At 34.8% G+C, this 14,257-nt stretch overlaps 1 protein-coding gene across 1 annotated transcript in view; it reads left to right on the forward strand.

The window, feature by feature from the left end:
• Window positions 1-14,257, forward strand: part of pth1r (parathyroid hormone 1 receptor) — a 72,494-nt gene that overhangs the window by 44,299 nt on the left and 13,938 nt on the right. Inside the window, exons 2-5 of the mRNA XM_015369914.1 lie at window positions 824-926; window positions 8,016-8,126; window positions 9,748-9,869; window positions 12,638-12,732. Of these exons, the coding sequence (XP_015225400.1) occupies window positions 824-926; window positions 8,016-8,126; window positions 9,748-9,869; window positions 12,638-12,732 (431 nt within the window). The remainder of the gene's footprint in view (window positions 1-823; window positions 927-8,015; window positions 8,127-9,747; window positions 9,870-12,637; window positions 12,733-14,257) is intronic.

A 14,257-nucleotide genomic window follows, 5' to 3' on the forward strand; every position in this document is an offset into this window, starting at 1 on the left:
TAGCTTTCACTGTTTTTTCTTTTTTTTTTTTCTGTCTGCCCTTTTAGGTCAGGTAAATCCAAAGGGCTTTGGTTGTAATGCAGTTTATAGCAAAGCTGGTTGGGATTTGGACCCTTTTGCTCCATTTCACAAAGGCCGAGAAATTTAAGTGATAAGAAAAAGTGAAAAATGGATATGGATATCCCTACAGTTGAAATTGTATGCTTCCATTCAAGGTTTCATACAAAGTTTAAAAAGATGGAATTTAGAATTAAAACTTTTTTATTATTTTAAAGGTAACTAAACATGCATTATTTGAATACAAGAAATTCTAAATTACTGTATTATGACAAGAAGTAAATAGATAAAAAAATTAATATTTTTTTTTATTGATGGGCATATAAACTATGTTTCATTTTGATAGAGCAACAATTGAGGGTCCTGAAAACGGCTCATGTATTTTGATGCATTCAGATGCTGTGAGAGAATTGTTCTGTATATCTAAAAGATCTGTCAGTATTTTTTTTATAGATAAAAAGAGAACATCTAAATATGTGAAGAAGGTTATATCTGTATGTTTGTTCTCCCACAACAGCATTATTAATAGCCGATCATATATTACTCATTTTCTGTGCAGTTGCAACAGAAAACTAAATATTTTAAATACACTAGTGTCTGGTTTGCTGCTATTTATCTTTTTAAAAAGAGCTCAAAACTGTTCTTTTCTTTAAGAGGATTTTATCAATAGAGTGTTGTACTTGGCTTACAGCAAGTCTTTTACAAAACAGTACGATTCTTTGTTATGGTCTTTGGCTTTCCTAAATCTACGTTATTGTGGTTGCAGGTTTATGCAGACGATGTAGTGACAAAAGAGGAGCAGATTCGTTTGCTGTTCATAGCTAAGAGAAAATGTGAAGATAACATCAAGTCAAGGGGTAAGGTACCTGGTAAGTAGAGTTCTACTCTTTGGTTGTTGCTTCGTGATCCTTCAGTGAGTATGTCTACCATGTTAAACTTAGAGATTGGCTGTCCATATATCTGTGGATTCTCTTATTTTCCAAACAAAAACTTAATAATTAAGCATTCCTTTTTCCTGCCCTGTTTTAAAACGGATAAACATCTCAGGAACCGTTAGCTACTTTTTATGCCTATGCATGCCTTTGTATTTATATTTACAACTGTCTCGATTTATGGTAATAATCCCCTTCATTGTTTTGTCCTCTCATTGTCTTTCTGCCAATTCCTCTGGTAGATTTGTGTCTTTAGGGGTGACAAGAGAACATAGTTTTCCACTAGGCACCATTAACTCCAACTGTGGTTACTGTATTTTTCTCTGTCAGTTGTTCAGTAAGGATTGAAGATTCTGCAGCCAAGTCATTGGTAATATTTCATTAGTAACCACAGAACAATATGGATGGCTTGGAATTCTTTGACCTTCCCTTCCCCCCAAAAACCCAAAGCTATTGTTGACTGTTCTCTCTGGTCAAATTCCTTCTGGGTTATTACCCAACATTTCAGAGTTTTTATATAAGTCTATAAATCTCATTTTAGATTAAAACGTTTGTTTTTTTTTTTGCTTTTTTTTTATTTTTATAAATGCTTAAGCTGAGAAACTCAGTGATTGAAGGACATCTGTTCTTTAGCCAGGGAATGTTAGAGGGTCCTATACTTACTGGGGCACTCATATATGTGTAGAAACCCTTATAAGCTAGGCACTGTTTTAGTAGTTGTTCAACTTTATTAATGTTGTTCAATATATGTAATTAAGGTAAGACTTGTATTTCCTTGCCAACACATACATTTGATATCAGATGTTGGTGTGAGTATTCACATTTAGAATTTAAGATTAACTTTTAAAAAGATTTAACTTTGCAAAAATAAAAGTACAAATTACTGTTTTACAACTACAAATTAAACTTTTTTAAGTACAAATCTACAACCCCTGGTGAAGATGTTAAACTTCTAACCAGTTAGTCCAGCAATTCACCTTAAAATTGTTTGCCAACCTTGATTAAATGGCAGAGGAGGACAAAATGGTAAATGGCCTTTACTTATATAGCACTTCTTCAAGTCACAGGACTTGACCAAAACACTTTCCTCTCCATTCAGTCATTCACCCATTCACACACACACTCACACACTGATAGTGTCAAGCTATGTTGTAGCCACAGCTGCCCTGGGGCTCACTGACAGAAGTGAGGCTGTTGTACAGTACACAGGCACCAACAGTCCCTCCGACTACCATCAGTATGCAATGCAGGTGAAGTGTCTTGCCCAAGGACACAACCACACTGAAAGCAGCTGTGTCTTGGGATTAAACCGGCAACCCTCCGGTTGCAGGGCAAACGCCTACATCTGACACCACTGTCGTCCCTAATGAGGAATTGGCTGTACATTATACTGTATATTTGTTGAAATATTGTTTTCAATGCATGCGCGTATAACATTTGATCACTTCTTCTTGTTTAAAGTGAGTTAGCAAACAACCCTCAGGTGCATTACCACCACCAACTAGTAAGGGGTGTAACAGCTTGATAAGGGCCTGTAGATTCATACTTGCAATTAGCTCGCTTTCAAATAGCTTGTGGACAGTAGCACTTAAAGCAACTATGGATTTGCCATGTGATAAAAAATGCCCTGTCTCGTGCTGTCTAGTACTGCTCCAATTGTTCTAACAGAAAAAACGGTTACTATATAGTGCCAAATGCTTCCAATCATTATAGTGGAAAAGTTAAAATTCTCACAGGACAGTGATGCAACAAGTGGAATTTAAACCAGCCTGCAGCCTGCTAATACTACGAATGTCTGCAGCCGCCACTTCTTCAGCGGTAGCTAGTTCTCCAACTTTTTTTTGTTGGCTCTTTTTAACCATCAGGTTGCTGGTAAATGCTAATTTTACTAGTAATGCCTGTTAAGCTACTGTAAGTACACTGTGGACTTCATCAGGACTTTTTAATCAACACAAGCTCCTTAGGTAACATTAAGTTTGTAGACTGAGCCTATACATTTAACGGACATATGAGCTAATTCTCACCTTAGCAAAGACCAAATGATAATTATTGCTGGAGTAGTGCTGAAGTTCTGGATCAATCTCTGACAAAAAACTTAAAGGCTTTCATCTGTAGCAGAATGAAGGACCCATTACTCTGAATATCCATACTTTGTATTATTTGCTAACCTTGAGGTTCTGTCAAAAACTCACTCATTTTATGATGATTTTATTATGATTTTATGATCCCTATCATTGTTGCCTCCATTTACAGTGTACTTCCGGCTATCCATTTGAAATTGCATGTCAAAAATCACGAGACTAAACTAAACACCTAATTTGTTCTTTTACATTGTTGATTTGCATATGTAACTTTTATTAACAATTTTAAATTTGTTCTTAGATGTAACTTTGTGACTTTTACTTGTAAATCTGTGATTTGTATATATATCTTTGCAAAGTTGTAAGCTGTATTTGTGGCTGCCGGGGATGAAACATCTGATGACACATGTATTTATGAGTTGACAATTAACAAATGCAAACCTTAAAACAAATTTTTATGTTGACCTACATTTACAAATTTAGAACCTTTTTATTATGTTTTTATTTACATTTGTTGTGCACCATACATAATCTGGTTTGGAAAATTCTAAATAATTAATAAGTTTATGCGTTATTAGTTTTCTTCTAATTGTATTAAACACTTTCTTTAAGTCTAAAGTTTTTCTTCTGTTATATGCATTTGGTTACAGCATTTTTTTTTATCTATCTATGATCCTCATAGTTATGATAATTGCAAAAACAGATACATCTCTCTAGACTGGTATTAGAAATGAAAAAGATGGAATTGAGCTATTCAAGTTATTTATTCATAAGTAAATAAATGTTTATAAGAACATAGTTGTCACCTTCTACATCTACAGTTTAAGCATAATTTAATGTAAGTAAATAAGCAGTAACTCACCTAAGGTCCTTATTTGAGAATAGTTTGTGGTATTTTTGTTTTGATCATTTCTCAAAAGCTTAGTTCAAGCCAACTTGTTTTACATTTTATGCCTTTTTATTCCTATGTGTCCTTTTCTTCTTCCATTTCTATACATGTACCGAAAGTATGTGAGTAAATTCATAACAGTAATTTCCTATTTTTACAAAAACCTGTGACTAATCAAGAGCACTCTAAAAATCACATCATAAAAATACTCAAATACCATTTTTAGCTTATTCAGTTGTGTTATTTAGTATGTATATACACTTTTTTTTTTCATTTAGTTTGATTCAGGTCTCAATAAGTTATAAAAAAAACAAATATTATAATTTACCTTTTATTTAATAGAAAATTGGACCGTACAGTATGATTACAAGAAATTCAAAATTATGAATAATATTGTAGATACACACTTACAATATGGTATGTATTAGTGTAATATGCTGTAGCAGGAGCTCTAATAAATGCTGGAGGGTCTGGTTTCGACATCAGTACATGGGAGCTGACCTGCATACCTGAGAATTCTGAGCTACAAAGTTTGTGATTCATCTCTATGTATTGTGGCTGTTTTCTGACCTCTTTTGGAAGGTTGAACATGTCAGTTCAATAACAAAACAACCAAAGAAATTAGACTACACATGTTACCCTAATGAGTAGAAAAACATTTCCCTGATGAGTTTGTGGCTTATGCCTGAAAGAACACAAACTACATGCTCGCTTCAAGTAGTTGATTGGATTTCTTTAAACTAATAGTTTATGAATTGCTCTTCATTTGAGTTTAAAAGCCACATATGGGTTTGTTTTTTCTAATTATGTAAATGCAGGATAAAATCAGTACTCTGATTGTGTAGTACAAAGTTCAAATTGTAAGATCGACTAATAGATTTCTGTTAAAACATTGCTTTTACTTTTGATGACCTAACTAAGTGCGATAGCACAGAACATTTGGAAATGATTTGCTCTCTTGAACTCCATTGTTCTCTTCTATATCCTTGGGAACCTGAGGGCTGTACTCACAGTCTAACCTGATCGCAGGATTTCATTCCTATTGGTTGATATCTCAGTTGATTTTGTTGGGTTTGGCCTGTTTATGTACTAAGGTTATTATCTCCATTTTGTCTATTACTACAGATTTTTTAATACACTTTAAAGAATTCTAAATATTATCCAGGTTTTAAAGCTGTTTTGGTACATGTACTGCAAAGGCTTATGTTGCCATCATTTCCTCATAGCTCATCCGGGCCCTGAGGCTTTCACATAGGATTGATATGCCTGGATAATTTTTTTTTTTAATCCCTATAGAGGTCATCATTGTTTTTTGGCTCTAAAGCTTTTATTAAGTTAAATTAAATGCCTTGCAAAAGAATTTATACCCCTTAAAGTTTCATTGGGATTGTATATATGCAGCTAAAGGAGACATCGACATTTAGCCAAAAAGATCCTTAGTTGAAATGTTAGAATCTCAGTCTGATAACACTTACCTTTCCACATCCAGACCTTAATGGAAGAGTTGAAAGAAAACCCAAGACCATTCTTAGTGTTCTACAAGCCATACAGTGAATATGATGAACAGTCAAATGAAATTAAAAGTGAAGTGTGTCACCTACATGCAAACAAATTCAAAACACTCAATGTAGATGAAAACACAGTACAATATGTCACCTATATGGTGAACTGTAGTGACAGTGATTCCATATGGATGGAAATCTCCATCATCAAAGTCTAATTGATGGGAGTGGGGGTCAATTTCATGGGCCGGATTACCACCTGGATTCCGGACCTGTGCCTGTCGTCTTTTAGCATGCCGGTGGGTATTTGGGCCATTGAGGTATGATGATATCTATCTCGGTGGGAGCTGGCACTAGAGCTGGTGTAGGATTTGGGGGCCCAGTTTTGGATTTGGTCTGCTCTTGAAGCCTGGTGCCTCTCCTTGTTCCTGGGCCCTGGCTTGAACATAGTGCTCCCAGCCATTGCACATGGAGGGTTGGACCTGTGCCTTTCTCCCCTGGGTGCATATTTGGGTCAGTTGGGGTGCTGGCTCCCTGGGAAAACATCTGTTCCCTAGTCTTTTACTCCCTATTCATGTAGGCTTTCCCTTGCCTGCTCCATTAAACCGGGTATTTCCACACTACTGTTCTCTGCGGGCTTGGGGGGTGGGGCAGGTCTTGGGGGTCTCAGGGGTTGATCATGGCTTAGCTGCTGTTTTGGCTCTTCTAGGACCGTCTAGTTTTAAGGTCCTATGACTTGAATTTTGTTTGCCTGCTTGTTAGGAGGGGCTGGTTTCTAGCATGGAGAGGTTGGCTGGGAGTTGTATGGTGGTGATGAGGGATATGGCTTTGCTCTTTTGTTGGGGGTTGGCTAGCTGCTGTCGCTGTGCAGCATGGGATGTTCGACCACCATGTCCGGATGCTCTCAGCATCTGTGCTCAGATGGCTCTCATGCTGCGATTGGTGTGGGGTGGCAGCTGCCCTTTTGTGTTAAGTCCTCTCAAACCTTGTTCTCCAGTTTCTCTGAAATCACAGTTTTTGGGAGCAATATATAAATATCTGAAAAGGTTTTAAAAGATACTAATGGCTCAGTGGAGTCGTTCATGTACATTGCACTTTAATTTTCTCTTTTACATACTTTTTGTAATGTTTTGTTAGGATTTTTACTTGATTTAGATTCTTTAAATAGACAAAAGCCATCTTTACATTGCTGAGACAATGTTTTCCTTGAGGGGGAGTGGTGAGGTTTGTCTGGAGATGACAGTGAAGGGATGTGGGTTCAAATCCCCAGACCTTGCCAGTGTGAAAATAGCTCAGCCCTGAAGCTCGTGGTTTTGGGTGTAGAACAACACGGCAGCTCATTATAAAAAGCTGCATGTATGAGGAGAATATGCAAAATGTGTTTTTACATCTGCAGCTTGGGATCAAATGAGTAGTGGGGGGAAAGAAAACTTTCTAAAACCCCCAGTGACATCACTAATACCCAAGCTCCCTCATGGTCACGTTTATATTTAACTCGTGGTGAAGAAATTTACGGGAAATTGCACACTTGTGTGTGTTTAGTGTTTAATTTAGGCCTTTAAGTAGGTGGTCTTTATGGTAATAAAACCTAAGGCAAAGGAGAGCGGCTTTTCTACTTTTACTCCCAGGATGTGTGGTTAGCATGATTTTGAAACTGAACACTTTTTTTATTTTGATCTCCCACCAGAGACTGCAGGAATCAGTCAGCTCCACTAAGTCTACCCTTTAATTTCATGCTCTCATTGACAAAAAAAAAGTAATGCAAGTTACCCTAGCGTCACATGCTTCTTTGCAACTTACTCAAGAGAATGAGAAAATAATGGATCTGCTGCAAAGACGGGATCATTTAAGTTTTATGTACAGCTACTTATTAGTGGTCAGAGTGGTCAGATGTTTTCAATAATACAGCATAACTGCCAAGGCTTGAGAGGGAATTTTGCCATGACTTTGTTGAGAAAAGAATGCTGCTCCCACTACTATATCCTGGGATCCACAGATTTTCTACGTATCAGACTATATATTAATAGTTGGATAAATAGACCTAGAAGTAACCCTTTTCAGATAATAATTTAACTTATTCACAATGGCTCACTTAGAGTGCTATAATGCAGAAAGTTTGGCTGACAGTCCTATGAGATCCATGCGGAAACGATTTCCATACAACAAAAAACCTGAATTATTTTGAAACAATAAAGCACTTATGGAAACTGGGAGCAACAAACAATCGACTCTTTAACAAACACGCTGGATTTAAATGGCAAGTTAGCATACCGTGAATACCATTTTAAGTTGTAATTATGTTGAAACAAATGGAGAGTACTGTTAGTATGTGTGTTTTCACTGAATGACCCTATCTTTTTTGTTTGCACAGGAAAGGTCTTATTTACTGTAAGACTCACCGCAAAATTACACAGTTACTTCTTAGAGCTAATTCACATAAACACAAAGGTCAAGGAAATTACCCTTAAAACAAACAGCTATGCAACTGCTCTGAGTACTAGATTCTCTTTGAGGTCTTATTTTAAAAAACTTGATTTTCTTTTTGTCTCTGCAGATGGCTTTTGTTCACCAGAGTGGGATGGCATTGTGTGCTGGCCAGAAGGGCCTCCTGGAAGCTTTGTATCCACATTGTGTCCAGACTATATTTATGACTTTAACCATAAAGGTAAGACTGTATTTAGTGATAGTAAAGGGTTTCATTTGATAGAATCATTACTCTGAAGCTCTTTTAAAAATATATATATAAATTACACATTTCACATCCTATTCTGATTCTACATTGACCAACTTGATTTAACTCTTAATGTCTTATAGCTATACAAATGCAAAGCTTAAAATAAAGCACACAGTTACAATAGCCATTTTTTTTTTCTTTTTATATATTTTTTGCAGATTCTGGAATAAGACTGCATTTGTTCTTTTAAATTAAATTGAAGGAGGATGTGTGATACTGGCTGTTCAGTGTGGCAGTGGGCAGTGGAGCAAGAAGGTTCTGGGTTTTATTCCCGGCCAGGGCTCTTTCTGCATGGAGTTTGCATATACTCCTTGAGCATATAGACAGGTGTTTACCTTTCCTAATCAATACCAATCAATTTAATTAAACACAGCTGGACTCCAATAAAGAAGCAGAACCCTCTTAAGGAGGTTTAGAAGGAATGGACGGCATGTGACTTAAAAATAATTGTCACAAAGAAGGGTCTGAAAGAGTAGGTGGCGGTAATGCAATTTCAAATTGTTTTCCAATCCCCATCAAACATCACAAAAGAAGAAGAAGGGTATGAATACTTATGACCATTCTTATTTCAGTTTTTTCTTTTTCATTATATTTGTAAAAAAGTCTACATTTCTGTTTTCTCTGTCAAGATGGGGTGTTAAGTGTAGATTAATGAGAAATAAAATGAACTTTTTTTGATTTTAGCAAATGGCTTCAAGAAGCAAAGAGCGAAACATGTAAGGGATCCTGAATACTTTCTGTAACCACTGTACATAAAAAATGTCCTGTTCTGTTGTCGAAATATTTCAAAAAAGCAAAGTCATTTTTTTTCTCTCTCTTGTCTTAGTGTCTTTTATTTTGGTTTTGAAAGAGCAAAGCTTTTCTCCTAGCTCATCCTTTTTAAAATAGATTCATGGCATCTCTTTCTGACTGAGAATATGCTGTGGGCTGTAAGAAAGGCTTCAGGGTTTTTGAAGGGATTGATTTTAATAACATGGAGCCTGCTTTTAGGGTTCACTTGAATTCCATTAAATGTCCGATTTTTAATTACTCCACTCTCTGTATACTGGAGTAGATAATTTCTAATTATGTCTTGCCATCTGTAAATCAGTACCTAACTAATAGGCTATCTTTAACAGCAAGAAGGAAAACTAGCTAAATGTCTCTGGCTATTTGTTTTACTATGAAACATTCATAAAACATTGGGAAGGTAAATTATATAGTTTATTTTAAATTTTATTAATTTATTAATATTGGTCAAATTATTATACTATAAGATAGTATGTCTAACAAGCCAAAAAACAGAAAACACAGGTTGTTGTAGGACCTCCTGTTATCATTAAATGTTAAAGCATTTTTTTTTTCTTGGTTTTATTTTGCCCAGTCACTGCCCTAAACAAAATAAAAAGGTCAAATTCTACCACATACTATGTTTTGCTCCTTATTTACATCCTTTTGGATTTATATACTGAAATTTTCCATTTTTCATCTGTGGGACTGAGTTAATTTTACAGCCTCAATCTGTAATTAAACACTGATGTTTTTTTGCTTTTCTTGTCTTTCTGGTATTTAGGACTTGCATACCGTCGGTGTGACAGCAATGGAACGTGGGAGCTAGTCTCAGTCAACAAAACATGGGCCAATTATAGTGAATGTGCAAAATTCCTTTATATTAACAACTACACCAATGAAAAGGTGAGCCTCTTCTGTTACTTTTTTATTTGGACATGATACTTGACTTAAACTGGTCGAAAAGACGTTAATACTCAAAAATGTAACTCAATGCTTCATTTTTTTACATGCTTTACTCATAGTTTCAAATCCCCTTTAGAGCGTTCTTGAGAATTGTTTGTCTTAGGGCTAAATAGGTATTTGTGATGGTTGCTTGAAATGACTGGTAATGGTTTTATTACATCCCAGGTTACCTTGAGGTGTTTGATATCTTTTCTTTTTGCGCTTGAGTTTTTGTTTCTTCAGTCTCAGCTTGTGTTTTGTATTGTCTATAAACCGCTGAGAAGCTTCTAAATTTTTATCTGCTTCATACTAATATTTTTTTTTATTGAATACAACTTTTAAAAGCATGTTCTTAAAATGACTGAAAAAACAATGGGTTTAGTATGATCTCCAGAATTGTGTAGTTGGGATTTAAATTTGAAAGCCTTATTGATCCCGCATTGGCCGTGGAGATTTTGACTATATCTTGAAAATGTTGTTTTTGTTATGTCATTACTAATCTTCTTTCACTGGAGCTGGACTAAAATAATATATTAGTAAAGTAAATCCACCAATGCATTACCAGCTCTAGTTGGGCTTTTTATTTCACTTTGTTATTGATTGAAAACGGGAAAAGGGTTGAGATGTTATCATTTCATTTTTTTACCTTTTTCCTACTTAATGGTTGTAGGTAAGAAGTTATTGCAAAATTAGCGCTATATTGAGATAATTGTATATTTTCTTTGAAGTGAATATTATTTGTGTTATAAAGTGTATGGAAATATTCTGCAGCTCCTCATGTTATAATTTAAAGCTGGAGCAGTTAAGATCCAATAAAATCTATTTGGCTTAAAGCTTTTTTAAATCNAGATAATTGTATATTTTCTTTGAAGTGAATATTAAAGATTTTAAAATATGTATGGAAATATTCTGCAGCTCCTCATGTTATAATTTAAAGCTGGAGCAGTTAAGATCCAATAAAATCTATTTGGCTTAAAGCTTTTTTAAATCTTATTCATTGGCCTTATTTTGCCATAGATGCTGCTGAATCTTTATTGGAGATGTTTGATAGCAGTTGCAATCCCCAATATAAGCTGTGTTTCTACTCAGTATTCCTTTATATTACAGACTTCAAACCTCTAAACCTAAAATGCATTTCAGTTGGCATGAAGGTACGCTAAGCTATCTCATCCATGCTTGTCTCTAAGCAGCACCATACAACTGTCCCCTTAATGACTGCAGGGGTCGATATTTTCCCTAAGGAGTGCTCCCAGTAATTAATCAGGAATAGATATCCACAGAGTGAAGCATGCACTAAAAAGCTGCCATACCACACACTGTTACCACAACTGTTTTTCCTGGTACAAGAACATGATACTAAATGATAACAGCAGTATAGTTTACTAGATGTTCATTGGCTTCTGAGCTTGTTGATGTAAAGAGAGTTTCTCAGAGGGTTGGTATATTGGGGCTTTTTATTGCCAAGCTTCCGCTTCCATGGCTATTATTCACTTCCTAAGACTTGAGATTTTTCTTGTACAGGAAATAAATAAATGTAAGTTTGGAGTAGAAACTTTTATCATAGTGATACAAACTGTTAATATGCTACTCTTAGTACATGGAAATGACTTTGTGGCAAACTATATATAAAAGAGTATATAAATAATACAAAATTGACATAAATATAAATCTGTAAAATTGTAGTTATGTTTTGGCTGTGATTTTTATATAGTTTTATGCAATACTTAGTATATATCTGTGCTTCTTTGTTCCCCAATAAAGTACTTGTGTTTTTGAATGGTTGCTTTATGCTTTGTAATTGGGTTGATTCTTATGCAATTGCACATACAGTACTGTATATTGCCAAAAGTATTGAATTCACCAATCGAAAAATTGTAATTGTTCCAAACACTTCCATAAAATCAATATGCATTCCCATAAAACCTATGCATGCAAACTCTTTCTATAAACACTGTCAAAGCTCTAAGCTCTAAGTACCTCAGCATCAGTCTACGGCCTCACAAAGGCTCTTGTGAAAACATGGTTAAAAGACCCCATAAGAATCCTCCTTGCTCATTGTGCACAGCCTTTCCTGAATACTTGAAAGCTTTTAAAGGTGCAGTTAACATTATATTGAGCTGTTGTGTTTAAGAATAGGATATAAATAAAATTACATTAGAGTCGAGGCAGGTAAGTGACTACTTTTTACAATTTAGTGAATTTTTATCAGTTTATGGTGTGTTAGAGCATTGCTTATGTTGTATTAAGGTTAAAAAAAAATTGACACTCAGGTATTTTTAGTCAGGTACTTTATGGTATTCAAATTCAAATTGTAATTTCTGTTTTATAAATCAAAATAACACAAAATTCCAAGTAATATTTCTGTTTAATTTATTTTGTTGTTATTCAACTCAAATATAAAATTTGATTTGCCTTATCAGTGTTGGGAATATTTACATTTAGATTTAAAGACACCTAATTTAACCTACCGTAAATGTAAGTGTTTTAATAATTTTTGATGCATGACTCAAATTTAGGACTTGCAAGGGTACTCCACCTTCTTATTTTGATTACCATACACTGTAGCAAGATTCTAAAAAAAGAAGAACATTTTTTTTATGTTTTTACTACAACATGAGGGTTTTGGGTCAAATGCTGCAATAAATCAACACTTAAAATAGGAACAAATGTATATATCTCATTTGACCTGTTTAGTGTTGAAACTCTAACATGTTATTCATCTTTAACAGGATCTCTTCCACCGTTTGTACATCATTTATACTGTTGGGTACTCCATCTCTTTTGGATCACTTATGGTAGCTGTTGTCATCTTGGGATATTTTCGGTGAGTCTACTCTGTTACTTCCTTTTATCCCTTTAACCTAAGATGTTCCCAAGGGACAGACTTTTACACCAGGCGAGAAGCTATGCCTGGATCAACTGAAAGACTTGATGTTTCATAATAGTGAGGGGATGTTTTTATAGTCACACAAAGAGCACATGAATGCCATAGTGATGTTAAAGCAGAGCTGTATATAGATCTCTTAATACTCCACATTTCCCATCATAATGACAGCATTAAGCATGAAAACTGAATTAAACATCACCTTTGACTTTTACTTTGACTTTTAAAAGAATGTGATATGATTACCTTTGTAGAACTGACTGCCTCAAGGCTTGCAGTAATGCATCCTCATCGCCTGACATTTAGATCCAGTTTTATTATGGCGGTTTTGGTTTATTGATGTTATGGTTTTGTATGTGAACCATACAAAAAGAAATCATTATGATATAGGAATAAGACATTTGAATAAAATCTTCCACCTGGAAAAGCTGTTTGTTAACTGAAAACCTTAAAAGATTATTCACACCCTTTTAACATTTAAAACCCTAACCCTGTGTGGATTTGATTTTTTTTTTCTTTTTTTAAGAAATAACATAAATTGGCTCATAATTTTTAAAGCAATGATGAATTGAAAGCTCATTTGAATAATTACTTTGTATGGCTGTCTTTGGCTGCTATTTTAGATATAGACGCAAATAAACAATAGCATTTTTTTTGCCAATTCTTGTTTGCAAAATAGCATAAGCTGTGTGAGATTGGAGAGAGAGTATCTCTTATAACGTTTTGCCCCTGATTCTCAATTACATTTTTTCTCCACTTTGACCTGGGTTTTCTAACAAACATATATATAGAAATTTTTTTTTTTTTTTTGCCATTTAAACGTGTCCGTGGACGAATACGTTTGCCGGCTGTCCTCCTGAAAAATGACCACCCGCCCGAAACTCAAGTTTGTTGTGGTCTATAGCATATTATTCCACTATTGCCTTGTATTTAGCTCTATGCATATTCTTTACAGCAGTAAACATCACCCCTTTCCCTACTAAAGATCCCAACAACAGGATGTCGCCATGACCATGTTTAACCATAGAGATGGTATAAGGAGAGTGATTTTCAGTGTTAGTTTGATGCCATCCACAGGGTTGGTTTATCTTTGCCTGGAGTTTTAACATTTTGTTAAATTGTCGGCTCGTTAGAGCCACTTCCTCTGTATGTTTGATATTTGACTGAATCTTCTTGAGTTTTGATCTTTGTATAAAGTCACCAGGCCCAGAGAGCCCAGTATTAGTAGGATACTGTTAGGTTGCCTTAATCTCTTATGTTGTAATGATATATTGAACTACACCCAGCTGGGACTCACTGGCAGTTAGTTGCATAAATTTAATTGAAGGAGCTTGATTTCATAACAAAGCTATGCATATCATTTATTCAATAAATAGTAAATATTAAATAAATCTAAGAAATAACCTTGGTAAAAAAAATTAATATATAATAATACAATAATAAATTTTTTTTATATATATATATA

The sequence above is a fragment of the Cyprinodon variegatus genome, unplaced genomic scaffold (genome assembly GCF_000732505.1).
Source record: "Cyprinodon variegatus isolate N-32 unplaced genomic scaffold, C_variegatus-1.0 Scaffold39, whole genome shotgun sequence".
NCBI lineage: Eukaryota > Metazoa > Chordata > Actinopteri > Cyprinodontiformes > Cyprinodontidae > Cyprinodon > Cyprinodon variegatus.